Raw genomic sequence first — 27,495 nt, 5'->3', positions numbered from 1 at the left:
TGTCTCTGATTCATTGCGATCCTTGTCCACTTGCTCCAAGGTATTGGCAGGATTGTTCATTGAGAGTAGATCTCTGGTGAAAGGAGGTGATATATGAATTAGTGCGTATGTCAAGATTGTGTAAGAACAGCAGTTGAACATGATTGAAGACAAATGACCATGCTCTTGCAGACCCTGATATCCGTTACTGTGTGTTGGCTTCCTTGGATGAGAGGTTTGATGCTCATCTTGCCCAGGCAGAAAATCTGCAGGCTCTCTTTGTGGCTCTGAATGATCAGGTGTTTGAAATCCGAGAGCTAGCTATCTGCACCGTGGGCCGGCTAAGCAGCATGAACCCTGCATTTGTCATGCCTTTCCTGCGCAAGATGTTAATACAGGTAATGGAGAGAGGCTGCTATGGATGGGGATGGAGTCCTTATTAACTGAGGTGGGGATGGCTGCATTAAGGAAGTCAGACGCTCCAGATCTATTATAGCTGCAGTGCAATGAAGGTCTCCATTTCTGGAAGACAGTTTATAAATGGAGTTTGATACTTCTTAAACAATGCTTTCCTAGTGAGTGTTGACATCCAGGAGCAGGTGACAGTTTTGCGGGGCCCCGGGCAGCATAATTCCGCGGGGGCCCCCCCTTTGCCATGGCGCATGCGCAGTGACGCCATGCGCGGCGGCGCCACGGCGCATGCACGGGGCTTTCTCAAGCGCGGGGCCCGGGGCGGCCGCCCCGTTCGCCCTGCCCTATATCCGCCCCTGTTGACATCTTTTTATTTTATTTTATTTGTTTGCACCAGCGGCCCTCAGAATTGTATGCCGTTTGACGTCACCAACTTCCCTGTTAGGGTACAGTCACTTCAGGTCCCAGCACGTGACACTTTTTGCCTTCAGTGGAAGGACCTTTTCTTTTGACTAAAGGGACTTCCACTCTCCATTAAGATGGGTTTGGTTGCACTCCACTCCATTTGAAACAAAGTAGCCATGGCCTCACTTGGGCCACTCATAGGTGCAACCAAGTATACAGCTTCTGAGATTACTTTCTCATTTGACATGAGTTGCAGAGAAGAATGAGGTCAGTCAGACTCCTTATTTTGCTCTCTTCTGTCATTTGCTGTGTTATGTGGAGAACACTGGCTCTCCAGCTCTCACTCTGCTGTAATGTGTCTGCTTGCCTTTTTTGCAGATCCTGACGGAGCTGGAACACAGTGGTGTTGGTAGAATAAAAGAGCAGAGCGCCAGAATGCTGGGTCACTTGGTTTCCAATGCCCCACGACTCATTCGTCCCTATATGGAGCCCATCCTTAAGGTAGGGCTGTCTCGGAATTCCTGCTGACTTTAGGTGGAGGAGATCTTTGGGTACACAGGTGCATTATGCAATAACTGTGACCAGGAACTGCGCCATTTTTATTGCTCTGTAGTAGTATAGCAACCAGATTGGAGTGCAGTCCCTACTATAAACCTCAATGTGTGTGCAACTGTATGACCTAAATAGATGGATGCGCAGAAATCCTAAAGGTGTAATAAAAATACTTTGTAAGTCTTTGAAACATACATTGACTCCCATGAGCAATTGTTAGGGGCTCTGTCTTACTGGCATTTTCAGTGCAGGAGTTGGGGAAGAGATTGCTCAGGGCAGGGGAGTGATTCTAACTTCTTCCTGTATCATCAAATAGGCATTGATTGTGAAGCTGAAAGATCCTGATCCAGATCCAAATCCAGGGGTGATCAATAATGTCTTGGCTACCATAGGGGAGCTGGCACAGGTAAGGGTGTTGCAGCATTATGTGGAGGCATTCTCATTGCTGCCTAACCCTGCAACAGTTCTAAATGAGAGTCCTACCTTCCTCTGTCTTCAGGTCAGTGGGCTGGAGATGAGGAAGTGGGTGGATGAGCTCTTCATTATAATCATGGACATGCTCCAGGACTCCTCCTTGCTTGCTAAAAGACAGGTGTGTATATGATACCTACCCTAAACCATGCTGTCTTCTGTGACCGGATACATATAGTCAAATGTCATTGTGTGTATGAAAGCAATCAGAAACCTTTAGCTCAGATTGTCAGTCTCCCATGGAACTCTGAGTCCATTCTTATGTGCCAAGATGGAACGTGTACTGCCACTCTGTCTTCTGCACAGGGTGTTCTGCCATGCGGCTAGAGAAAACAGCATAGGTCAGTGGGATCAGGCTCAGTGTTGCAGAGATGTTTACAACGCCACCTAAAAAACATTGCCTCTCAGAGTGGTGTGTGTTGTACGTCCCTGCCGTTTGTAGGTTGCCATGTATTAATTGACTTGTCGACTTCTCTCAACAAAGAGTCCCTGTTGTGGAAGCTTCCTGTGGCATGGCCTATGAAAGGTAATCAGACACTGAGATCTTTTAAAAGAAGAACAAAGATGTGGGTAGGACAGAGCAAATAGTAACTTGCTGCTTCCCCTGATCAAAACTAACTGTTCATGGCTATATTCGTTCCAGGTGGCTCTGTGGACACTGGGACAACTGGTGGCCAGCACGGGTTATGTGGTGGAGCCGTACAGGAAATACCCAACCCTGCTGGATGTGCTACTGAACTTCTTGAAGACGGAGCAGAACCAGGGCACTCGGAGAGAGGTAGGAACTCACAGCTCACATCCCAGCAGCAGCAGTTTCTGAGTCTTGCCTGAGAGGCCAGGGTCAGTCATGATAAACTTTTGACCCAGTGACTGATCTGTTGTTGGGGTTGATTGGGGGATAGTTTGACATAATGGACAAGACTCTGTCAGGGCTGTGAATGGAAGCTAGTTAAGTTGCTCATTTCAGTGAATGGGTAAACTCTATTTGGAATATGATGGGATTGTGTCTCTCACCACCCGATCTTTCCCTTCCCTCCACCAGCTTCCCAGAGCCCTGGGTTCAGGCTTCATTTAATGTGTAAGCCTTAGCCTGGTTGACATGCCTTGACGTGCTTTCTCTTTTTTTGATTTTCCCCTGGCTAGGCTATCCGCGTGCTGGGACTGTTGGGGGCCTTAGACCCTTACAAGCACAAAGTGAACATTGGCATGATTGACCAGTCACGAGATGCTTCGGCTGTCAGCCTATCGGAGTCTAAATCCAGCCAGGATTCTTGTAAGCAGAGGGAGACTGGGGAAAGTGTGTGCACCCTACACTGTTTTAAAGGGACCTTGTTCTTTACATCCCGGCATAGGAACTAAAGATTAACATGACGTAATGTAGCATCTGAGTTGTTTCCTCAGTCAGTACTGAGACACAGGCAAGATAGATCCTAACCAATAGTATTTTCCCAACATAACTAGGATTTTCACTTAAAAGTAAAATGACTTAAGCTACAGAAAGGCAGCATTATCTGTAGCAAGGCATAGCACAGAGTGTGAAGAGACCTGAGATTTTTCCTCAGTTCTGCCTCTGAGACTTCAGGTTAGTCATCATTTGTTTAAAAAAAAAAAAAAAAGAGCTAATGGAACTGACCTGCATTTGTGATGTGTGTAGAGATCAATAGATTTAAAGTGCAAAATATTATTATGAATATGTGCAGAACAGGAAATACTTTGAGGGTTTCATACCAAGTTTCCTCTTTCAACTATTGTTGTCATTACAGGGTTCCTGTTCTCTAGAACTAGAGGTAAAAGTCATTTCATGTTCTCCACCTCTCAAATCTCTGTTTATTTTTGAGGTTTCACAATTGCACCTTCCTGTTTTATAAAATATCTTTCTGTGCCCTGTTGATGTGTGAAAGGCTAGTGGAAACAGGCGACTGTCTACACAGGGGAAATCTGAATATACATGATGTGGTCAGATATACAGAAAAATGACAAATAGAGACACATCTCTGATTTTTAGCTGTAATGATCTTGGGTGCTTCTTGCAGCAAGAGCCCATACATTTCAGGCAGATGTGCAGGAAATTGCTTAAGCTGATTGTGTCCCCTTAAAAATGTAACATTTTGTTGACATGGTTTACTTTATGGCTGCTTGTCTACAAATCACAACACCATTCCCTGAGAACTGTTTGACACCTTGAAAGTTTGTCCTGCCCTATCCCCTTCTCCCTCTTTCATGGGAATGCAAAAGAGGATGGTTTTGTTCTGAGAATGAAGATCAGCCCGAAAGGCTTTTTAAACCACCACCAACTTAAACCAGTTTTTCTTCTCAAAGTGCCTTCCAGCCTGTTTCATTACATATTCGGCTCTAGAATGAGCTGTGTTTCAGAAGCACAGACTTTACTGTCCATTACATAGTTCAGTGCTTTAGAGCTTTGTTTTTGTAGTGCCCTAAACATGCATGGTGACTGACTGACAAATGGCACAGGCTTCTGCCTTGCGCAGCTTGCAATCAAAGTAAAATGCTGAAAGCATGTAACAAAAACACTTCCTAAGTAGGTATCCATGCAGTATGTCAAACTCACATCTGTAGTTTTTCCTCCTTATTTTTCTCATTTGAATTGTGTAAGTAGAAGGTCCCGGGATTGCTTCACCACAAAGCTCTACCCACATTGCTCACTCCATGACTGCTGTTATCCAAAGTGTACACTCATTTCCTGAACAGAGAGCAATAGTGCTGAATTGCGTGGAAGTGGTGTCAGGGCATAGGCAGGCAGCTGTTTGCCAGGTGTTTGCTTAAATGAAACCGTCACATTTGCATCACATTACTCTGGTAGGAATTTTTATTGGCACTTTCTACTGTTACAATAAAATAATATAACAACAGATGGAGTGTGATAAAGTGTCCCTGCATTCAAATAGATTTCTAAGCATTTTCAATATAGCATCTTGTAAGGCAGTAAAAATCTCTCTAGGTTCAGTTTTGAAACTGATTGTCTATGTTTGCATGAATTTCACTATAAACAAAATAAGGGAACAGAACAAAAATAAGTAGCCAGATTACAGGCATCTCCAGATGTGAAATTCACTGATTTTATTTTTTAACTGTAACTTACAGTAAACGCCAATAATGGAAATAGTTGTGCTGTGACATGTCCATTAAACCATTGGCAAGGTTTTTCTTTTGTGAAATCCAAAGAATTCAGTGGAGCTATGCTGGATTTCCACCAATGTAAATAAAGTCTAGATATGGAATAAAAAATACCATTTAAATTAGTTTCCAAATACTAATAAAACAGTGTGTGCAAGAGGAATGTGGTTTCATTGTGCTAGAGCAATATATGATGAGACAGAAGATAGGGTTTGTCTATAATTGGAAATTTACCAGAGTAGTTATTCTAAAGAAACTTTTTGTGGACACATTATTTTCCAGAATAATTACCTTGATAAATTTCCAAGTGTAGTCAAATCCCAAATGACTTGGAGCCTAAATCCCATTGAATGTCAATGCCACATTTGAAAAAGGGACTAAGGCACTTTAGATAATTTTACCTTCTAGCTGCATACGAACGTACTGGTTACCACATTTAAAATATCTGATTAGATGGGAAAAGGGGGTTAGGAATGTTTCATCTTTGAAAATAGAGAGGAAGAAGCAATCAATCAAATGTAGCTTATTCCCAGGAGAAGTTTGTATTGCTGAGTATTTGTGAGAGACAGCGTCTGTCATGCTCCAACTATTGAAAAGTGCTTTACAAAGTCAGTCAGTCATTGCAGTGCATCCAGCCATGGAGGCAAATGTCTTTGGTGACATGTATTGGTCTCTGGCACACACACAGCGTTAGACACGAGTATGTGTGTCCTTTGGAGAGGAACATTGGCCAGAATGGCAGGTTATTCCCTTGTTTTTTACAAAAGCATAGTGGGATTATGAATTTTCCTCCCAGATGGCCATCAAGGGTGAGCAGCAAGTGTGACGGGCGATCAAAGGGTAGATCCTATTATTGTAGAGACAGTCTATTTTAGCTCTTGCTGTTATATTGAACTATGACTGAGAAACATGGCCAGTTGCTAGGCCAGAACCACGTGAGTTAAAGCTGTACTGTTAGTGATAGTGATAGGTAGTTTTCCGGGAGCAGATTCCCCTCTCCTGCAGAAAGAATATAGGAGAGGAGCTGGAAAACTGCACATTTCACCTGTTTCCCTGAACCTCTTGTGGCCGAAGAAATTTTGGAGAGAGAGACAGTTGAGCTTGGAGGCTGTGCGTCTATGCAACCCCATAAATCTTGGCAACCTATGAGAATCCAGGGGATCAGTTCTTTACTTAGCCAAGACAGTGTTGTTATACTGTTCTGTCTTCCTCAGCAGCACTGCTGCAATACTATTGTCTGGGTCCCTCTCTGTTCAGCAGCAGTACCCTGTGCATGGATTTTCTTTCTGAAGTGTCCAGGTTTGGTAAGAGCGAATGCTCTAGAGATCATAGCTCCACTCTTCCACTAATTCCTACCCTAAAAACTTCTGAGATACTTCTGTAAACAGATCTCGAGCAAAAAGGCACCCGCACTTGGTACATTAGGGCATGGAGCCTTAAAGATGCCGCTTCCTTACTCTTATTTTGCTGTACAAAAACTGAGAGATCTAGGCAGCCAAGTTTTCTTCTGTCCACTAAATTTAGGAATAAAAATTCCAGGGTCTCAAGGCTTCAGTTTAAGTTCCCATGGACTGGCGATCTCCTCTGCGTGTGTTTGTTAATGTAAATGCCCTCTTTCCTGTTAGCCAGCTATATCTGAACAGCAGTATTGGCATGTATTGTATGTACTCATGTAAGTGACACATCTTTACCCTTTGCCAGCGGATTACAGTACCAGTGAGATGTTAGTGAATATGGGAAACCTCCCTCTGGATGAATTCTACCCCGCTGTCTCCATGGTAGCGCTGATGAGAATCTTCCGAGACCAATCCTTATCTCACCATCACACTATGGTAGTCCAAGCCATTACCTTCATTTTCAAATCACTTGGGCTGAAGTGCGTGCAGTTCCTGCCCCAGGTCATGCCAACGTTTCTCAATGTAATTCGGGTTTGCGATGGTGCTATCCGAGAGGTGAGTATACTGAGAATTTGCTCCCTCTCCCCTTTCCATTGTAAAGAGAATGTGACTGGCTTTGGGTGCTTTTGCACTGAGTGTGTTGCTGCCAAGCATGCTGTAACAGTGAGGTACCAGCTTTGCTTTCTCTCTCCTGTGAGCATTTATCAGAACATCAAGTGGCACCAATTTTTCTGCACCCCCTTTATGGCTAGTCCTGAGTTATGCTTCCTCTTTAAGCCATCCTGTTCCGGTCCCAATGCTTTCACTGGCCTCAGCTTCTGCCCTGTTGCCCAGTCTCTCTTTACATGTTGCATGTAGCAAAGCGGTGTGCTTTCATCCTTCTTTGCAGGGAATTTGACTTGTTGCAGTCAGCTGGCATTCACAGCTGAGGGGACAGCCATGCTACAGCACTTCTCACTACTTCTTCACTTAACCAGCTATTTTCCGTTACATGTAAAATTGCACCAGAAGAACAGTCCTCAGCTGTATCAGACCTAGGATGGCTGGCTGTAGCAGAACCTCTTCCTTGAGTGCTTGTGTGGTGGGGAACTTGCATGAGTTACTGGAATTGAGTTTTTTATATGTGGGATGAGGCTAGCAGAACTGCCCTAGTAGATCCCCATTCCTGTTATAGAACCGCAGTTGCCACTGGCAGTCCTCCACTAGACTGAATTACCGCTCAGATCGGCATGAAAACCCTGGCACTCTAGGTTTGCCGAGTGCCTAGACAGGACTGACCTAACTGGCTTGAAAGCTCCGCAGTTGTAAATCTTTACAAATTTTCAGGTAAAAGAAGATGGTGACAGTGTACTGGGGAGAAGAGCTGAGGTGGGTACACGTGATATTAAAGCACAAACAAGGCAGTTCCCTGCACTGTATGTAAACATCCTCTCACAACTTCATAAGAGTGCTGGGTTATTTTTCAGTAAACGTGTGTTGTTGCCTTAGTCAAACAGACTGCTTTTTATCCCTTGTCCACTTACTTGATTTTCATTAGACCCCATAATCTATTCTTCTGAGCTCCACTTGTGATTTGGAACCCATTAGCCTGTATTTGCTATGAACAGCAATTACAATCTACACTACAATTTGTGCATGAAAACTGAAATGTAATATAAAATGATACAAATATTGTTGGGATTTTTGTTTTTCAATAAGCATTCGTGGACAAGGGGTGCTCACCCAAATTATTAAATTATTTCACACCTAACTCCAAAGGAAAATCACTATAGTGCATTGTGGCACATGATTGTGTTTTGCTTGATCAAAGTGAATCATGAACCAAATACAACAAATGGGCAGTAGAATGGTCTAGGTCACAATACTCCCAGAGTACAATTAGCCATCTTTCTAATGAATAGCTAACCTGTCAAGCACTGCAATCTGTCCTTGTAATAGTCTACCAAATATGCCTTTATGGAAAGAGGGGAAAAAAGAGTGTGGCCAGCAGTCGAGGGAAGAGATTGGGGCTACATTTTCGGGCACAGCCTCCAGATCTGAATTTACAAAGTGATATTGGTATTTCAGACTCTGGGTTCCAACTTGGCATCTATTGTTTAAACACCTAATCAATTTGCAAGTAGAGAATTCCTTTGGTGCATGAGTATCCATAGTTTTAAATACAGCAATGGATAAAATACAAACTTTGGATTGAGGCTGAGAGAGAATTTGGCCCCAGACTTCCAGCAGTCATAACTGTGCATGTTGTTTAGTTTTCAGAGGTATTTGCAATTAGCCTTTGAAATCAAATTTGCCCTGAGTTGTGTTGGCATTTTGGATAGCAGCATTGAGCACTGCCTGTCTCTTCCTTTCAGTTCCTGTTCCAGCAGCTAGGAATGTTGGTGTCTTTTGTGAGGAGCCATATTCGACCCTATATGGATGAAATTGTCACCCTTATGAGAGTGAGTACAGCCCTTATGTTGAACCTCAATATCCTAGAAATAGTGGAAGGTGATAAATTATGTTTTCCTTTGATCATATGAGGTTACTCTTGCGGGAATATCATAGTCAGTGTGTACCTATCAATAAGAACAGCCATACTAGATCGCACCAAAGGTCTGTCTAGCCCAGTATCCTGTCCCTGACAGTGGCCAATGCCAGGTGCCCCAGAGAAAATAAACCAATCAGGAATCATCAAATGATCCATTCCTGGTCGCCCATTCCCAGCTTCTGACAGACAGAGGCTAGGGACACCATTCCTGCCCATCCTGGGTAATAGCCATTGATGGACCTAACCTCCACAAATTTATCTGGTTTTATTTTTGAACCCTGTTATAGACTTGGACTTCACAACATCCTCTGGAAATTTGTTCTGCAGGTTGATTGTATGTTGTACAAAGAAGTACTTCCTTTTGTTTATTTTTAAACCTACTACTTATTAATTTTATTTGGCGATCCCTAATCCTTGTAAAACAATAAGCAGTCCTGTGGCACCTTCAGAGACTAACAAATATTTGATAACAAATAGGATGTCTTCCTGTCACCCTCCTATTTGTGGATCAGTTGATGGCTGATGAACCCGATTCTGGAGCCGCAGGTCTTATCGCAGAAGGGGCAGGTGTTGGTGGCTATTGGAGGAGCACGGAGCAGTTCTTGCCTCTCTTTTCTCCTTCTCTGCCTCTCCTCATCCACGCTGCGGCAGGACCTCTCAAACTGTGCCACCCCCTCACAGATTACTGCTCTCCACTGAGGACAGTCCTGGGCAAGGTTCTCCCAAGTATCTACACCAATGCCTCGCTTTTTCATGTTTGCCTTCAACATGTCCTTAAATCGTTTCATCTGGCCCGCAATGCTCCGCCATCCTTCCTTCAGCTCAGAAAACAGAATCTGTTTTGAGAGGCGCTGATCAGGCATCTGGACCATGTGACCAGTCCAGTGAAGTTGTTGGTAGATGATGATAACTTCAATGCTGGTCATGTTTGACTCCTCCTGGATGCTGGTGTTTGTGCACTTGTCCTCCCAAGGGGTATTTAGGATTCTCCTGCAGCAGCATTGATGATATTGTTCAAGTGGCTTCGGGTAACGCTTATATGTTGTCCAGGTTTCACATGCATATAGCAGTGTTGGAACAACCACTGTGCAGTACACAAGGAGCTTTGTCTTAGCACTGATGTTCCGGTTCTCAAAGACACTTCGCCTCAGGCGGGCAAAAGTAGAGCTTGCGCAGCTCGGGCGATGCTGGATTTCCATGTCAATGTTGACTTTGGCGGAGAGATGACTTCCAAGGTACGGGAAATGCTCCACGTTTTCCAGCAGTTCTCCATTGACTTCAATAGATGGTACCTGAGATTGTCCCATTGGCAAGGATTGATGGAGCACCTTGGTCTTTCTGATGTTCGGTGTGATGCCAAGATTTATGCTTCAGCAAAGGCACATAAGATGGTTTGAAGAGCTATAGGGGAAAGAGCAATAACCATATTGTCATCTGTGGTACTGGAGCTCCATGATCGAAGTTGCGGAGGTCTTGCTTTTGGCCTTCAGTCTCCTGAGATTGAAAAGCTTCCCATTCGTTCTGTAGACAATCTTCATGCCAGCTGGAAGCTTGCCGTCAGTGAGATGGAGGGTCATGGCGATGAAGATATAGAACAGCGCTGAGGCAATGACATAGCCTTGTTTGACTCCCGTTTTGACCTCAAAGGGGTTGCTTCGGGATCTGTTGTTGCTCAGCACTGGGGAAGTCATGTTGTTGTGAAGCAGCCTCAGGATGCTGACAGATTTTTGGGGCAACCGATTTTTGAGAGGGTGGTCCACAGAGTGCTATGATTGATTGAGTTGAACGCTGTGATCAGGTCGATGAAACTCATGTATAAGGCTTGATTTTGTTCATGACATTTTTCTTGCAATTGCAAGAAACAAATATATTATGGATGTAAAACCCACATCATCAGATGAGTTGGAGTGCTTGTGTTATGGAAACAAATAACTTTTCTTTATTTACTTTCTCCACACCAGTCATGATTTTATAATCCATTGTCATATCCCTCTTTAGTAGTCTCTTTTCCAAAATGAAAAGTCCCAGTCTTAGTAATCTCTCCTCATATCCACCAAGAAAGAGAGATCAGGGGAGATTGGAGAATCTCTGCAGCAGCAGGAGGCAGGGAAATATCACTTAATTTTACAATAAAGGTTTCTTTTTTAAATCTAGCCTCAGAAATGTAACCCCACTTGAGGGTAAATGCCATACTCTGTTAGGATTGAGCCTGGATTTTGTAATCAATGATTCATCTGTTGCCCAAAATCTGGGTGTAATAAGCAGTGTTAAATAGGTGTCTAACTACAATTAGCTGCCTCAGGGAAAGCATACAGTTTGGTGAGGGGTGTAAAAGTTAAGTGGCTACAACAACGTAAGTCAGAAGAGAAGAGAGCCAGGAGTATGTAAGTAGAGCCCTGTGCAGATAAAAAATTTGGATCCGCATCTGTATCATAAAAATGAGCTGTGGATGTAAAGCAGATGTCTGTGGATTTGCCCGGCTCTCTATATAAGGTGTCTTCTGTTTTCTGCAACAGAATTGCAGGAAGTGATTTCTTAGTGTGAATGGTGACTTTGGAGGAGTTGTGGATAATCATACAGCACTATATGCACTTTCATCTTCATGTGATGATTCTAAATTGTAGGGGTCCACCTGATTTTCAGGAAGCTTTTACCTGCCCAGTACACCCTACACTGGCAATTTATGCTCAGCGATAAGATCTGCTCAGTGTTTAGGGATTCTGTCATCCACATTTTTCCCAAAAATTAAGTCTTGCAAAATTAAACTTGTACAAAATCTGAACCAAATGGAAATGGTTCTTTTTTAAATTCTAGTTGAAAAGGTTTTCTAACAACAATTTAACATCCTCTAGCAGTATTTGCAATATATACACTGAAGCAACATACTAGTTCAAGGAGGCCTGTAAATTGACCGGAACACACACAAGTGATAAGCCTTTTTATATATGGAAACAAAGTGAATTAGATTACTACAGTTCTTCCTGTATTTAATCTAATGTGTTGCTAGTGATGTCGATAAGCAAAAGTTTTTAAAATATAATTATTAAATTGACTGTCTCTTTAGAGCAATGTAGTCATATCCTGCCGAGCTGAATAACAAACTGCTTGGTATGATACATGCCTTAAAAATTAAATGAGGAACATTTAATATGGAGCATTAAGGGATCTAGTTTATTAAATAGAAAGATGGAAAATTTATGTTTTATATGTAGGTCAATATTTTCTTTAATCTGACTAAAAAGTACCAGAAAGTAGAAATAAACCTGGACCATGGAAGACATCACAGATTATTGATCTGCTTGTACTGGAAAGGTAAACAGCACATCCGTTCTTGACAACTTGTTTTAAATTATTTTTTAATCAATTTTTTACAGACCAAAAAGAAAACTTATTTTGTAGGTGGTAATCCTAGTAGGTTCCATTAGCTTGCCTGCCTGGCATAACTGGTGAGTTGGTTTGTGGAAGCCAAATGGGCAAGAGGCCAGAGAGGATTTATGTTTAAGATATTCAGTGATTCTCTTTTTGAAGCCGTGGATGTCAAAGAGAAATTAACACCAACCAAGCTGCTATGACACGTGAAGTCCACAGACAACTATCTTGCTAACCTGCTAATGTTTGAAACCTGGAGCTCTCTGAGAGAGCACTTACTAGATGCGATTTCAAGTTTAGAGCAGCTTGGAGTTCTCTATCATTGGAGCAGGTAGAGGAATGGAAACCTTCCCTGGTTTCTAATTTTATTTCATTTTCTGATGATGGATTGAAAGAAACCAGTTATTTTCTGGGCTTTCTATAAACCAGTCTAAGGCTTAAAATTCCAGAGAATTTCATTTTTATATTAGGCATTTGATTAAAAAATCCCCGTGCCTCCCATTTCTTAGCAGTGAGCATAAGAGCATCTGGAACTCTGTTAGTGCTTCTTAATTGGGTTCCTTTCTGGGTTTTAAACACTTTGCCCTTTAGATCCAAGTACAGTTTTACTGGAAGATGCTTCAAGTCCATGAATATGCAGCCATTCATGTTAGGGTGAAACCTACCATAAACAACCATCCAAGGGACCAGGAAAAATAAGTTGCCTAGAATAGATTGTTGACTGTGTAAGAGACCTTGGGAGTTTGTTTTTCTTAAGTTGCTTAAATGAGGGGATTGCCTGATGGAGGAGAAAGTTCTCACTATATCTGTATCTAGCATTAGCCTTATGCTAGCTCCTGGCTCCGTACTTCACACAGCTCAGCATAGAGGGGAAGCTATAACCTTTTCTATCTTTTTTTCTCCAGGACTTCTGGGTCATGAACAACTCTATACAGAGCACAATTATCCTACTTATTGAGCAAATTGTGGTGGCTCTTGGGGGCGAATTCAAGCTCTATTTGCCTCAGCTCATTCCTCACATGTTACGGGTCTTCATGCATGACAGTAGCCCAGGCCGCAACGTCTCTGTCAAGGTGAGTGATTTGGCCTGTGGAGGTGGTGTGTTGGGTACTGCCTGTCCAGGAGCAGAGTCTCTTGGGCCCATATCTGACTGCGTGGAAACAGGAGCTGTGGAGAAGCCCTGCTGCAGTAATTGCATTGGGATAAAATGGGTCAGTCAGAGCTCAGGTAAATGCCTTCTGCCAGAGCAGCTTCAAACTGGAGATAGGGTTACTTTAAAACATTGCTTTTTCATGACTTTATTAAGCTGGGTAGTATTGGATCATCTTTCCCTCCAGTTGTTGAATGCAATCCAGCTGTTTGGAGCTAACTTGGATGACTACCTGCATTTGTTGCTACCTCCCATTGTAAAGCTGTTTGATGCCCAAGATGTCCCAGTGGTTGCTCGCAAGTAAGTATCTGCCAACTCTGTGCTTTCTCCTCTCTTTTCCACTGTCTCCATCTGTCTGTGTTCCTCAGTGACTGCTGTGCACCTTCATAGCATAGATTGCTGATTAGTCACCCACAAGCTAGGTTTTCTCTAATCAGACACACACGGTACTTGTTATTTTTTAGTTGAGTGCCACAGCCTCAGTGCTCTGTTTCTCAGACACAAGCTAATAAATCCTGTCTTTTTCCTGCTGTTGTCTTAGTCATTGCCATATTCAAGCAGTCTTGCAAGTGTTGTTACTAAAGCTCACTATAACTGCATGTGTGTTTTTATTATTGCTGACGGCTGAGATATTTGGGCATAAGTTGCTTGTGTCTTTGTAATCAGCCCTCTCCTCTTGTCCCATCAGTCAAAGAACCCTTCCCTCTTTCTGCTCTGATTTCAGAGCTGCTCTGGAGACTGTGGATCGCCTGACAGAATCCCTGGATTTCACTGATTATGCTTCACGGATTATTCACCCCATCGTGCGGACACTAGATCTAAGCCCTGAGCTACGGCCAACTGCCATGGATACATTGTCCTCTCTGGTCTTCCAACTAGGGAAGAAGGTAATTTCCTTCTTCAGTGTGACAGCCCCTAGAGAGGAGGGAATTTCCTTCATGACTTTAAAATGGGTCATTTAACATTATTCAGCCTGGATTTTAGAGAAACAATGCCCACTTTTGAGTCTTTCCAGTCAACCATTGTGTGTTGCAGTGGACTTGCTCATATGGTTTCTCCACAACCCTGCAGATGGCTTTTGGCAGCATGTGTTTTTCAAATTAAGCTCTTTTGGATTTTGCTTCTTAGCTAGTCAATTAAATGAAGCTGGAATCAGTGTGTGTATGTTAGTCTTGCTGAGACTGACTAACTGGCTTTTGACTTTTCCTCCTGTTCAGTATCAGATTTTTATCCCAATGGTGAACAAGGTCCTGGTGCGTCATCGAATAAACCACCAGCGGTATGATGTTCTCATCTGCAGGATTGTGAAGGTGAGTTGCAGCCATGTGTCTAGACGCAAATTCAGGTATGTTCTGTGCTAAAGGTACTGCAGCAGAAGACACAGGTAGGTTTCTTGCTGTTGCATGCAGAGTAACTGTTTCCATATTCTGTATAATGATATAGTATAGTTGGATATTTTGTGACTGAAACTGGAAACTTATCCGCCTTTTGAAACTTGGGTTCCCCATAGAGAAGTCTCTGAAATGGCTAGGAGGGATCTGTATTGATAATTGGTATCTTTCCTTCTCTCTCATATCTCTTCTCGATCATTTCCACCCTAGGAAAGGAAAGATTCTCCTGCCTGAGCCCAGTTTACCACAGTAGATCCCATGGTTCGTAAGCCAGGAACGGCTCCATATTTTCCAAAATAATTCCATTGTTATGTCCTCTCCCGGTCTTTAGCACAGTGTCTTTCTGGAGCTCTCATTGAAGACTGTGGGAAAAGAGATTGATTTGTGGCATATTATCACAGAGTATGACTGAGTATAGCTTCTCCACCCTCTCATGGTGGGAGCCAAGCTTTCTTGGCAGTTAGTGCTGAGGGGAATAGGATGACTTGAGCTCACGGATACCAAAGGTGTAATATGTAATTCTGAAAGATCAGCCTCCTAACCCAAATTGAACTTAACAGTTGGGCGCTTCTTGAGCTTCCTTTCACCCAGACAGCTGGCCTGGAGCAGAATGCAGGGGAGTGGCTATGCACATTAAAGGGGATCTTAATAGTAGCAAACCTAGCCTTCATCCTGAGCCATTGATTACAGGGCTACACCCTTGCTGATGAAGAGGAGGATCCCCTTATTTATCAGCACCGAATACTGAGAAGTAACCAGGGGGAGACACTGGCCAGTGGCCCAGTAGAAACAGGACCGATGAAGAAATTACATGTCAGCACCATCAACCTGCAGAAGGCAAGTATGGAGCTCCTCCAGTAGCTTGCTGCAGAAGGGAGAGGCTCTTGGTGCCATGAGCAGAATAATGTCTAGAACATCTGAACATTTTTTCAGGATTCTCTTCCATGGTCAACTGTCAAGTAGAATTGCCTGGTGTCAGGGGCCTTCTTTTAGAATTCTAAGTTTATTAGCAACTTTGAGGTTCTCTCGTGGCTTTAAAGGATGTCTTCTGAGCAGTTTGGATGCTGGACTAAAGGGCACCCCAAAGTAATACTGAAAGTCTCTTTCCCCATGTCCAAAGTATACATTGTAATATTTTTAACACCCTCACTATCACCCAGACTAGCCTGTTGTTAAAGGCAGCTGTGTAAAGTGCCCTCTTCCATGCTAGAGAGTTAATAATTTTCAAATGGACTCCATATAGTGCTTTATGGTTCTGTGAGTGGATGCATATCTAAGTATTTGTATGTGAGAGACTATTTAGACCACAGAGAAATAGTGACTGGCTCAGAGGGAAATAGCAGGAAAGTATTGACCAAGGGTGACAACAGTCACTGTGATATGTTGCCCTTTGCTTATACCGTAAGTGTAATGGAAGAATTGGGTTTCAGTTAGGACAAGTTCATGGCTACTGTTCTGCTATTTGCAATGCTCACACTTGGCACCTCTTCCCAACAGGAGACATTGGAGCTACAAGCCTGCACTTTGGATATCAGACACCGTAGTCTTCTCCATCTGCTCCTAGGAGGTCAATAGCACAGTTAACATTGGTCACATGAGCCGTGTTTGACCATTGGCTAGATTCAAGTGTGCATGTGTTCTCAGCAGGATGAGGGGCTGAGCTGACCCTGCTAATCTAATTCCAGACACACACTATTAGGTATTTCCAAGCTGATGCTTAGCATTGGCATACAACGCTTTGAGTGTTTCAAAAGAGAGAGAAGAGCTGCAGGTCTTGCTTGTTAAACATGTATCATGTGTGAGGGGAACATACTTTGATCACTTAGAAATGAGGCTGGACAGTTGCAAATAGCTCTGTGGAAAGAGAACTCCAGCAAGAAATGGAAGAACTGATCTTACCAGATGAGATGTAGAACTATGAAGTAGAAACCTTACTGAAGCACCAGATCCTCTTCTTTGGGCTCACGTAACGGTACTGGATCCAGCAACTAAACTATCTTGCTCTGTGTTTTAGGCCTGGGGAGCAGCAAGAAGAGTCTCCAAAGACGATTGGTTGGAATGGCTGCGGCGATTGAGCTTGGAGTTACTGAAAGATTCTTCATCACCATCCCTGCGCTCTTGCTGGGCCTTGGCTCAGGCCTATAACCCTATGGCTAGGTACAGTTATTCTGTATTTCCCATTTCTCCTTAATATGCTGGCAGCAACACACACAAGCCAAAAATTGTAAGGAAATGGAAACTCACATAAAAGTTGCTGAAATTTACAAATAAAAAAATTGTCTATTTGGGAGGCAGACGGAGGAGGATGGAATAAAATGATTGGCATTCCTGATTGACAGCTCCCTAAACTGCTATGTTGAGAGGGAGGAGAATCTTCAATGAAATTCTGTCTACTGCTATTTCCAGAATAGTAGAAGGGAATTAAAAGTGAAGCTGGAAAAACAAGGAAGTAAAAAGTAGTTTGTAGAGCCCTGCATCTCGGATAAGAGTCCTCTGGGAGGAATGGGCTCAATGTCACCACTAGATCTGGGGCAACTTGGTTTCATGAACAGCCTCCTGCTCATCTTTTCCCGAGGGCACATAATTGTCACTTCCCTGGGCTGGAATCTGACTTTTCTGTTGTGTTTCTAGTTTCACTTTCTGTCTAAGGGAATTGAGGCAAGAACACAATGGAAGGGCTGATAGCATGGCAAGAGTTTGGTGCTTGCTTTGTGACCAGATGCTGTGCAGGTGTCCTTTTCAGCTTTGCAAATGAATCTCAGTTCTGTGTGTTAGTATTTCCCTACTATTTCAGCCTCCCTCTGTGTGCCTCCATCTTCCCCTCACCACATGTGCACATAGAGCTTTGCCCATGTTCTTCATCCTCCCTGCAGCAACCTCTGCTGATGCAGTAGTGAGCACAGACTATGTGATAGCTTTGTGCTGTCAATACATGTCCAGGAAAAATATTGAGAAACATTTTCTCTGCCCCACTATTCTAGGCTAGAACCCAGATATTCAGAGCAGAATGAATAGAGCCACTCCCTGCTGTTCCAGCTCACCACCGTCCTATTGCTTTAAAAGATTTTATTTTTTTTAATTTAAACCTTTTGGGCATTTTGTACAAAAGACATTTCTCATTCCTGTGCATACCTGCATGAAGTGCAGGACTCTGCACAGAAGGAAAATAGTTTTTCAAAGTCATTGCTTATGCCACTAAAACTTCTTGTGATCCTGTAGTCTAAGCATAGTATTTGGAATTACACGGCTCCATGCAACCACGTGTTTTAATCGTGGCTGCAGTTATTCAGCCTTTTGTCCTAGTTAGGTAAGTAAACTAAGCTTTCTGCAAATTGTGTGTAAGATCTTCAACGCAGAGGTTCTGTTTTGAAGAAACGCCCTGTCCTGCTTTTTCAGAGCTCACGAATCCATCCCTTGCATAAGAGCTGGCAACCAAGCTACTGTCCTCCACCCCTAGTAATGACTACATGTGGTTTGTAAAGCAGGTTGGAAACCTTTATGCTGAAAGCACTGTGTAAGTAAGGTAATAAACTGATAGGAACAGATTGACAAATTTTATTTAGCAAATGTTTCAAATCGAGTTCAAATTACAAGTTTAACAGCTGTGGAGTGAATAGGGAATGCAGGGACAAGTTTGGGTTGGGGAGAGGGTGGATACATAATGAGCAAGGCCAGCAACATGCCACCTGAGCCTAATGCGCTTATTCGATGCCCTTTTTCCGTGTTACATCATGTACCCGGTGGGAGTGACCCACATATATAGCGGACCCACATCGCCCTGAATATACAAGTTGTGTCCAGTACATGGGTTGACAAGTACATATGCAGATTCTGGTGGACAATGGGTAAGGGGGAGGGAGTTACAGCAGGTAAGTTTTGAGATACAAACAGAATATAAGGAGTGTGTCCTGCATTGCTCTGGATTTAAATGTGTGGTTGTTTTTAGTAACAGAGTCTATATTTAGTTGAGGGTGCTTTCCCTTGAGAATAGGCAAACCGTTGGTAAAAACAAAGTCTATATTATTAGGATAAGTGCCCAACTCACAGTGTGGCCTAGACCTATGTCCACAGTTATTTTGGGGGATAGTAAATATATTATTACTTGGGGGATGAAGCCTGCGCTTTGCCCAGCTCTGACCCTCATCAGAATTTCTGTGGTGCCAACCTCTATGGGAGTGAAGTGGATGGTGCCTCTGGCTGTGTCCCACCTCGGTGGGCGGTTTAAGAAGTCCCAGAGTGTTTTGGTGGGGAAAGGCCAATGCTTTCTCAGGTCTTCTACATCCCTCGGCATCTTCTTCTTCTGCATCCTTGTCCTCTTCTCTTCTTGAGCCACACCTATTGGGGGGAACATAGCCTTCTGTAGGGAGGGTGAGTGGAGTGCCCCATAATGTGCCCTGACTATGTGGCCCATGATGTGCCCTGACTTCAGTGGGTGGTAATAACTCATTCCATATGGGGGGAGGGAAAAGGAGGAAAAAAGGTGACCCCCCCCCCAAAAAAAAACCCCTCCCATAGTCTCTTGTGATATTTAGTCTTTTTTGGGGGAAACCAGTGCTTTCCCAGGTCTTGTGCATCCCTCCACGTCCTCTTCTTTCGCATCCTTGTCCTCTTTTTTTCTTGAGCCATGCCTGTTGTGGGGAACATAAGGTAATATTTAATACAGATAATACCAGGAATTTCAAGAAAATCTTATTTACATTCATTTTATATCCTATTTTCTGTGCATTAGAAATGAATAAAGCAACTAATTGGGGGACGGGTCTTAAGTGCAAAGCAACAGTCTCCCCAGTGATGGATTTAGTCTTTTGTTTAAGGTTTAATATGTTCTTGTCCCCCATAATCTCTCAAGAATCAACTACAGAAGAGAAGGCTGAGGTTGCATTTGTCAGTGCTTTAATCATCTCTCTTGTGAGTCTGGATTCTGATTTCTAGTACCTCAGCAAGCTTATTCTAACTCTTAAGCTTTATAATGATCCAAAGAATACTTTGATTCTCTACAGAATCTCTGAAACAGTTTCAGCAGCTGACAGAATGCTGAGGCAGCAGGTTGTACCCCTCATATCAGAAAGCCAGTTTGATGCAGAATTCTATCCTAGGATGGTGCAAAGCGTTTGTAAAATCCCTTATTGGGGGCAGGACCTGAGGTTCAGTCCACTGAACTAGAAAAGGCTCCATTCTCACTTTCACACACACCCCCCCCAACTAAAGACAAAAGTAAAACTAATTAAAATCTGGTTCACTAATAATTGTCTCCAAATAAATCTCCAGAGCAATTATGAGCATCCTAACTATAATCCTCAAATTCCCTCCTGTGAAGGGAGACTGAGGCAGAGATGATTTATCCAAGGCCACAGAGATAAACTGTTAGAGCTGGAATTAGAACTCAGGTGCCCCAGGCTCCTGTGTTCTAAGGACTGGTTAGACTGAAAGGCTGTCCCCAAATGCCCTTGTATTTGTACAGTATCTCTCACCCAGATGGTTCTTAAGGTGTGTTATAGACCGATCACTCAACCTATATACAATATGGAAAGGACTGTGTACTACTTAAATGTCATTACATCTGGGGTGGAACAGAGTAGATGTTTAATAGTGCATGGCCATACAGCACAACAGCTTATGAAAGGCAGTGAAGAATTCCATGTTGATCCAAATTAAAAGGCATAATGCAGTTATCTGTGTTTAGCATTTGGCAGGATTAAAATCTCTCATTTAAAAACAAAACAAAACCCAGAGCATCTTCAGTGACCACAAGTGGCCAGGACCTCAGTTTTGTAATAGTGTTGGTTTCTGCATTACTGAACAGTGACCTTGCACTGAACTCAGGAGCATAGCCCACAGCAGAAGAACAGAAGTTGGTTTCACAGTGAATGTTTAATCCCTTCCTCTAATCCTGTTTTCCCTCCATCCTCAGGGATCTCTTCAATGCTGCCTTCGTTTCGTGCTGGTCTGAACTGAATGAAGACCAACAGGATGAGCTGATCCGAAGCATTGAGTTGGCCCTCACTTCTCAGGACATTGCAGAGGTGACTCAGACCCTGCTGAACTTGGCAGAATTCATGGAGCACAGTGACAAGGTAAAAGTGAGCCCCCTGGTGCGGTGCAGGGATGGTTATCCTTACACACTCCCCTCCCCTCCTGCACACCCATGCAATTTCTGATTCTGACCTGTTCCTCTCCAGGGTCCGTTGCCATTAAGAGATGATAATGGCATTGTCCTTTTGGGGGAAAGAGCAGCCAAATGCCGTGCCTATGCTAAAGCCCTGCACTACAAAGAGCTGGAATTTCAGAAGGGCCCCACCCCAGCTATCCTGGAGTCTCTTATCAGGTAGTGTGACTCTCATCACTTCTTCTACCAAACTTCCCCTGCCCACTGTTCTCATTTACAGCAGACTTTCTCCATTCTCAGGCTGCAGAAAGAGCCATTTGTTGATTCAGTGTCAGACTTGAGGTCCTGTGTGTAGTTCAGCAGATTGTTTGCTTGCAAGGGGGCATTTGTAGCTTGCAGTCTACACATGCTCACCTGTCAAGTTCATTTCTCATTCTGTGCAGTAAAAATTCTGGTGAGAGCCAGCATCCAGGAGTTGGTTATTTGCCTCCCTCCGTGAGCTGTAACCTGCTGACGTTTTGCAGAAGCAGATCAGACAGAGTCCTCAGATGTTCCCTGGTTAGATGAGTACTTGGGCCGTGGCTGAAACTTAGATGAAAAGTGTTTCTGCACCTTAAAGGAAATGTAGTCAGTGAACCTTAAGCTCAGCAGTTGATCAGAAAGCTTTCAGATAATGAACTTGGCCTTTATTTGCATTTATTGTTTCAACAATTTCAAATTGAGTTAGTTTGGTGTTTATCACTGAGATAATAGGAATTACTGGCCTTAAGGAAAAGCCAGGCATTATGGTATGTGCTTCCCACTCTGCCTCCTCCAAAACAAAGGATTTTCAACCGTTCTGGTTCTGAAGAGTTTTAGCACTATTATGCGAGTCTGCAGCCAGTCAGAGTGAAATATGCCACAGAAAAGTCTGAGTTTCCACCAGGTCATCCAGCCATCACAGTGGGTGCTATCTTTTTTACTCTTACTATTGTTATTTAAATGCCAACATTAACAATTTCATTTGTGATTGTCTTTCTAAAATGTCCAAACCCGCATTTGTAGTGTTGCTGGCGTAGGGTTGCCATGCCTTCTGTTTTCCAGAATTGTGCCCTGCAAGCCTAGCTTGTGGAGTCCATGTGTGACATCCTATTTTTTTGTGATGAAGTCATAGAGCCATGCTGTGGGACATGCCAAGGCGGCGTTATCACAATAGATTCATCAAAATGCTGACGTTTCTTTCTAGACTAGATATACTTGCTTCACCCAAACTTCCCATTGAAAAAAAGGCTCTGCGTAATAATGTTGCGAGTTTGCAAATAGTTAATAAAATATTATTTATATTAGGGTATGATATCTTTGCTAATGTTTTTGAAAAGACAGATTAAGAGGAAAGTAAATAGCCATATTTATTTATGAACTATATGGACTTATGGACTCCCGTAGTGTTGTGTTGCGATTAGCAAATTTTTAGTAAAACTTGGTCCGGTAGTTGCAGCAAAAGACATTTCAATATAACAAGCTAATAAATATCTTCGTAATCGACCCTCCTTGCATCTTAAAATGTCATCTGCTATTGAAATGCCTGAGGCCAAGTACAATATAAATTCCACAGATCTTGCCAATGTTCTCTACAGATTTGCCGTTTCTGCTCAAATCTCATCCAAAGCTGCTGTTGTAACACAACGTACTATGATGAATTTTTCTTCTGCACTTTTAAGCTTGAATAATTAGACGTACTAATTAAGCTTCTGGTTGGTGAGGAATTTTCCAGAGCACGTGTTCATTAGTGGAAAATATCCCTGCCATTACTACGTTACTTGAAAAAGCCATTGTTTCTGACATTCTGCTGTTTTAGAGGCAGCCATTGAAAAGAAAATTTAGCAATCACCTTTTACTTGGTTGTGTTATTTGACCTTCCTATTTTGTATCCTACATGTAGAAAATGCTGCAGTAAAGCTAACCAAAATGCTAAGCCAATTAAAGAAGTGCATATTTTTGATGGAGACCAGAGGGCTGGGAGCAAGGAGCTATTGATTGCTGCTGACCTGGGCTGGATTTGAACTGTTAGATTAGATTAGATTTAAGGAAAAGTATTAGAGGCTTTTGAATCTTTGACTGCAGCTGCAGTCCTAGGCTGTGCTGAGCTGTGCAGGGCTGCATTTCTATTCACTGCCTGGAAAGAGGCAGATTTAGTCTTGGCTTAGCTTTTCAAAATTCCGCCTGTCCAGTACAAATAACTTCTGTTCCTTTGGACTTGCAAATAAAATATCTCATCACAAGGGTGGCAGAAAAGATTTTGTGTCTAATGTAGTAAAATTTCATGAGAGGCCTGGCAAAACTATGTTCGATTGGCAGAGCCAGGCTACTTTTGAAGTGTTGCCTTGAGAATGCACTGTGCTAGAAAGCACCACCCTGATGTTTCTCATTTCATATTAGCCCAGACACTAAAGCATTCTAGGTAATATTGTCAAATGCTTTTCTTCCCCAAAGGACCTATTAGTGTCTCATGACTGATTTATTTCTCAGTCGATTTTAGCCATTATGCCTAGGATAGGTTGTCTACTCGAGAATTACCTGGCTTGCTTTATGTTCTGGAATTGCGGTGGGGTGCAACCTTTGCCCACTCCAGTCTGATTCCAACTTTGTACTGGCCACAGTTCAGTCATTGTCAGCTTGAAAACGGTCAGAAATGAAATGTCTGAAATGTTAGCGACAAAGCGAGAGGCTGCAGGCTTTATTGCTGTAGCACGAGGGGGGGGGACCCACAGGCCAGATCCGGCCCACTCCTTCATTTCATCTGGCCTGTGGCACGTTTCCACACCGGGGGCTATAATCCCAAGCCTTGGCCCATAGGGGCTGGAGCCACAAGCACTAGCTCATCAGCATGTCCTTGTAGCCCCTGCATGGAGGGACAATCATGGGGAAGCTCTGCATGCTGCCTCCAGTGCCAGCTCCACATTTTCCATTTCCTGGGAACCACAGTCAGTGGGAGCTGTTGGCATGGGCAACATGCACTTTGCAGAGCTGCCTGACCTCTCCACATAGGGACCAAACACGGTAGCCGCTTACAGCAGCCACATGGAAGCCTGCCTTAGCCCTACTCAGCAACCTGAAGGAAGTGCCACCAGGCTGGAGTCTGCACTCCTCATCCCCTCCCGCACCCTAACTCCCTACCCCAGGTTGGAACCCTTTCTCACACCACAATTCCCTCCCAGACCCCGCACCCAACCTGAACCCCTCCCATACCTCCCTGTCTTATCCCCAGCGGCCACACTCCCAGCTGAAGACTTCATCTTCTCCCACCCCTCCACCCTCACCCCCCGACCCAGCCCTGAGCCCTTGCCTGCATTCCAACTCCTCGATCCAGGCCGGAGCCTCCTCCTGCACCCTAACTATCACCCTAAATGCAGATGCAGACATGGATCAAGTTTACATCTCTAAGGTCTTGTCTACACTGAAAAGAAGATCGCTGCTGCTGCTATTGATCTTCCGGAGTTTGATTTAGTAAGTCTAATTAAGACTCGCTAAATCAAACTCAGAGGGAGCCCCTGCCAGCATCGACAGGAGGACGGGAGCGTTTGCTTCCATTAGCTTCCACAGCATTTGCTGTGAGGACATGGCCAAGGTTGGCTTAAGGTAAGCCAACTCCAGCTACATATTCTGTGTAACTGGAGTTACGTACCTTAAGCTGAGCTGCTGGGTCTAGTGTAGACCTGGCCTCAGAGTGCCAAGGGATAAACTAGTGCATGTGCAAGGGGAACAAGAACATCTTAAAGCCCACCCCAGAGCTCACACCCCCAGCCCGAGCCTCACCTACTCCTTCACCTCTACCCTCTGCCTCGCCCAGGAACTCCCTCCCTCGGCCTGAACCCCTAATTTCTGGTCCAACTCTGGAGCCTACAGGAAGACCCAAGCCTCTGTGTGCACCCCCCTCCCGTGTCATGGGGCTGTGGTTGGCCTCCAACTGCTTTTATTCTGTGGGACAATTACCCCGATAGAAAAAGATTCCCAACTCCTGCTTGTAGCTGCAAGGCCCTGCAAAGGGCAATGTGCAGCCCAGCCATCTGTGATCTCCATTCTTCTAGTGCAGGCATGTCTTCCTGAGTAAAGGCTGACTCAGGAGGGCTTGGTGCAGAGAGGCCAAAATGAAGTGCTGTTCACCCTCAGGACACATACTGCAGAGCTGTCTGAAACTCCTGACATGGTTAAATGGGACTTTTTTTAATATTGAAATTGAAGTTGAAGACTCCTAGGGGAAAAAAGGGGAACATGTCTGGAATTCCCCAAATAAGCACCACTTCTCCCACCTGTGTACCACCATGCCTGCGATAGCCTGGGTCCTGGCTCTGTAACCAAAGAGAGTGGATCACAGATCTACAGATCTTGCTTGAAACAGAAACTCCCTGAAATCAGAGTTTCAGATCCTAGATGGGTTAACTTGGTCCTTCTACCTTGTGAGGGGGATACATTAATGTGAGTAGGGAAGAGGTTGAGTGTTTTGGACAAGATCTTGCAAACAGAACTCTTATGTGCACCGCAGGGATATTAAAGGTCTCATGGCACTATTTGGAAGAGGTATAACTTAGAGGACAAAATCTATCTGTTTTTACCTCCCAGAAAATTGCTGTGCCACGTGCTGTCCACTGGTTGGTGCTGCCTTCCACAGACGGCTGTGTTTCTGCAGTGCTGTTTGAGCATTGCTTGTGAAGTTGTTTGGGAGCATTCAGGCTCAAAGGCAGTATAACTGTAGGTGGTTATAAAACAGGGCTTGATGGCCCTTGAGCAGGATTTAGTGAGGTGTTAATGGTAGAGCCCCTTTGTAGTAATGAGGGAAGAGACAGCTGTATTATGGTGGTTCATAATATCAGATACTAATAGAGCTGTAAGGGAACAGGTGGAAAGCTAGTAAATTCTTTCAAGTGCTAATGAGTAGATGCCACTGCAACACCCAATTTGCAGGTCGTGTGGCCATCTTGCTCTGTAGCAGTGGTCCTGACACATCCAAGAGGCAGCCACATAAAAACACCAGCCTCCTTTTGCCTTTCAAAGCCATTAATGATGCAGCAAAAACTTGCACATGCACGCTTATGAAGCTGTTGGAAGTGGCCGCTCATAAGGTGATGAACTTGTTCCCTTGCATGTCCACTCAGTTTACCCCGCTCTACTCTTAAGCCTTGTCTGTGCTTATCTGGAAGGTTGAATTAAATATGCGCCTCCAACTACATTAATTGTGTAACTGGAGTCAATGTATCTTAATTCAACCTTCTGCGCTGCCTCCACAGCAGGAAGTCAGCGGGAGCAAATGCTCCCGTCAACGTGCCTTACTTCTCACGAATCAAGGAGAACTGGCATTGACAGGGGTGCCTTCAGCATTCAATTTAGTGGGTCTTTACTAGACCCACTAAAATGAACTCTGGAAGATCGACCATTGCAATGTTGATCTTTCTGGTAATGAAAACATGACCTTAGAGAGGTTAGCTTGATCCATGTCTGCTTCTGCACTCAGAATCCCTCCTTGTTTGTTGTTAATGTGACTTTGCTTAGTCTTCTAATATGTCTCTTGAACTGTCTGTGCCAGTGCCTTGAGTGCCACTTTTGGAGCGAGTGGGTGAAGATTACCAAATATTTCAGGAGTCAAGGCTCTTTCAGTAAAGAAATAATGAGAGTTGGACTAGGCTTGGAAGTTCAGTTTTGGGGTGAACATCATTAGCTTTTGCCCTCTGAATGGATAATCTGTTATGGCAGATTGGGGTGGGAAGAGCTATTCCACAACTCTCGGAGCACTAGCTGCAAACTGAAGGTTTTGTGCCTTGCTGCAAAATGAAAGGCAAAGCAGAATAAGAAGGCTGGAAAGAGCATAAAGCAAAAACATGTGCACCAGCCTGCTGTTCCCAATTGTAAAGTAGCGGGGGCAACCAGCCTCACTCCCTGCTGCGTGCACCTGGCCATGTGTTCTGCTGTAAGTTACTTCCCAAAGAATGGCCAGGGTTTGAGTCACAACTTAGAAACACATCCTGCTTTCTATTAGCTTCCTTATTTTTCCTGCCTAGGTTGTGTAGGAGCATGATTCAGCTGTTGAGAGGTTCAGATTACTGAAGTGTACTGCTCCCAGCCAGCCAAACAATCATTTCAATTTGAGATGTGGACATGCCTGTGAAAGGATCGGTCCCCAGTGATACATAACTCTTTGTTAATCAGTAAATGCTAGCTCCCTCCCTGCCTGCCTCTCTGAAACCCATAACTAATTTTATTCTCTAGTCTATTCTTTGTGCTGAGGCTGAGACCTAACACCTGGGCTACGTCTAGACTGGCATGATTTTCTGCAAATGCTTTTAACAGAAAAGTTTTTCCGTTAAAAGCATTTGTGGAAAAGAGCATCTAGATTGGCACGGATGCTTTTGCGCAAAAGCATTTTTTGCGGAAAAGCGTCCGTGCCAATCTAGACGCGGTTTTGGGCAAGAAAGCCCCAATCGCCATTTTCGCCATCGGGGCTTTTTTGTGCAGGTGCTTTTGTGGAAAAGCTTGCCAGTCTAGACGCAGCCCTGGAGTCTTAGTTTTAAAGGCTCTGGCACTGCTGCAGAGCAATCTCTGCCTTGTGCACTGGTGGTGTTCTGGCC

The 27,495-nt window shown here is 43.8% G+C and overlaps 1 protein-coding gene across 6 annotated transcripts in view; it reads left to right on the top strand.

The window, feature by feature from the left end:
• The window catches only part of MTOR (mechanistic target of rapamycin kinase), a 125,496-nt gene that overhangs the window by 15,223 nt on the left and 82,778 nt on the right, over nt 1–27,495 (top strand). For 4 of the 6 annotated variants that reach the window (XM_089773066.1, XM_089773068.1, XM_089773067.1 and 1 more), the window contains exons 12-28: nt 172–377; nt 1,174–1,296; nt 1,664–1,753; nt 1,847–1,939; nt 2,462–2,596; nt 2,962–3,091; nt 6,655–6,905; nt 7,677–7,718; nt 8,705–8,791; nt 13,155–13,322; nt 13,587–13,699; nt 14,124–14,286; nt 14,617–14,709; nt 15,481–15,627; nt 16,805–16,947; nt 20,702–20,864; nt 20,970–21,115. In XM_089773066.1, coding sequence (XP_089629192.1) covers nt 172–377; nt 1,174–1,296; nt 1,664–1,753; nt 1,847–1,939; nt 2,462–2,596; nt 2,962–3,091; nt 6,655–6,905; nt 7,677–7,718; nt 8,705–8,791; nt 13,155–13,322; nt 13,587–13,699; nt 14,124–14,286; nt 14,617–14,709; nt 15,481–15,627; nt 16,805–16,947; nt 20,702–20,864; nt 20,970–21,115 — 2,293 coding nt within the window. The remainder of the gene's footprint in view (nt 1–171; nt 378–1,173; nt 1,297–1,663; nt 1,754–1,846; nt 1,940–2,461; nt 2,597–2,961; nt 3,092–6,654; nt 6,906–7,676; nt 7,719–8,704; nt 8,792–13,154; nt 13,323–13,586; nt 13,700–14,123; nt 14,287–14,616; nt 14,710–15,480; nt 15,628–16,804; nt 16,948–20,701; nt 20,865–20,969; nt 21,116–27,495) is intronic. The other 2 variants (XM_089773069.1, XM_089773072.1) reach the window with 1 other exon arrangement.

The sequence above is a fragment of the Pelodiscus sinensis genome, chromosome 24 (genome assembly GCF_052426305.1).
Source record: "Pelodiscus sinensis isolate ZL-2025 chromosome 24, ASM5242630v1, whole genome shotgun sequence".
NCBI lineage: Eukaryota > Metazoa > Chordata > Testudines > Trionychidae > Pelodiscus > Pelodiscus sinensis.
Note: the sequence above shows the minus strand (reverse complement) of the source record. Positions and strands in the feature narration are given on the sequence as shown.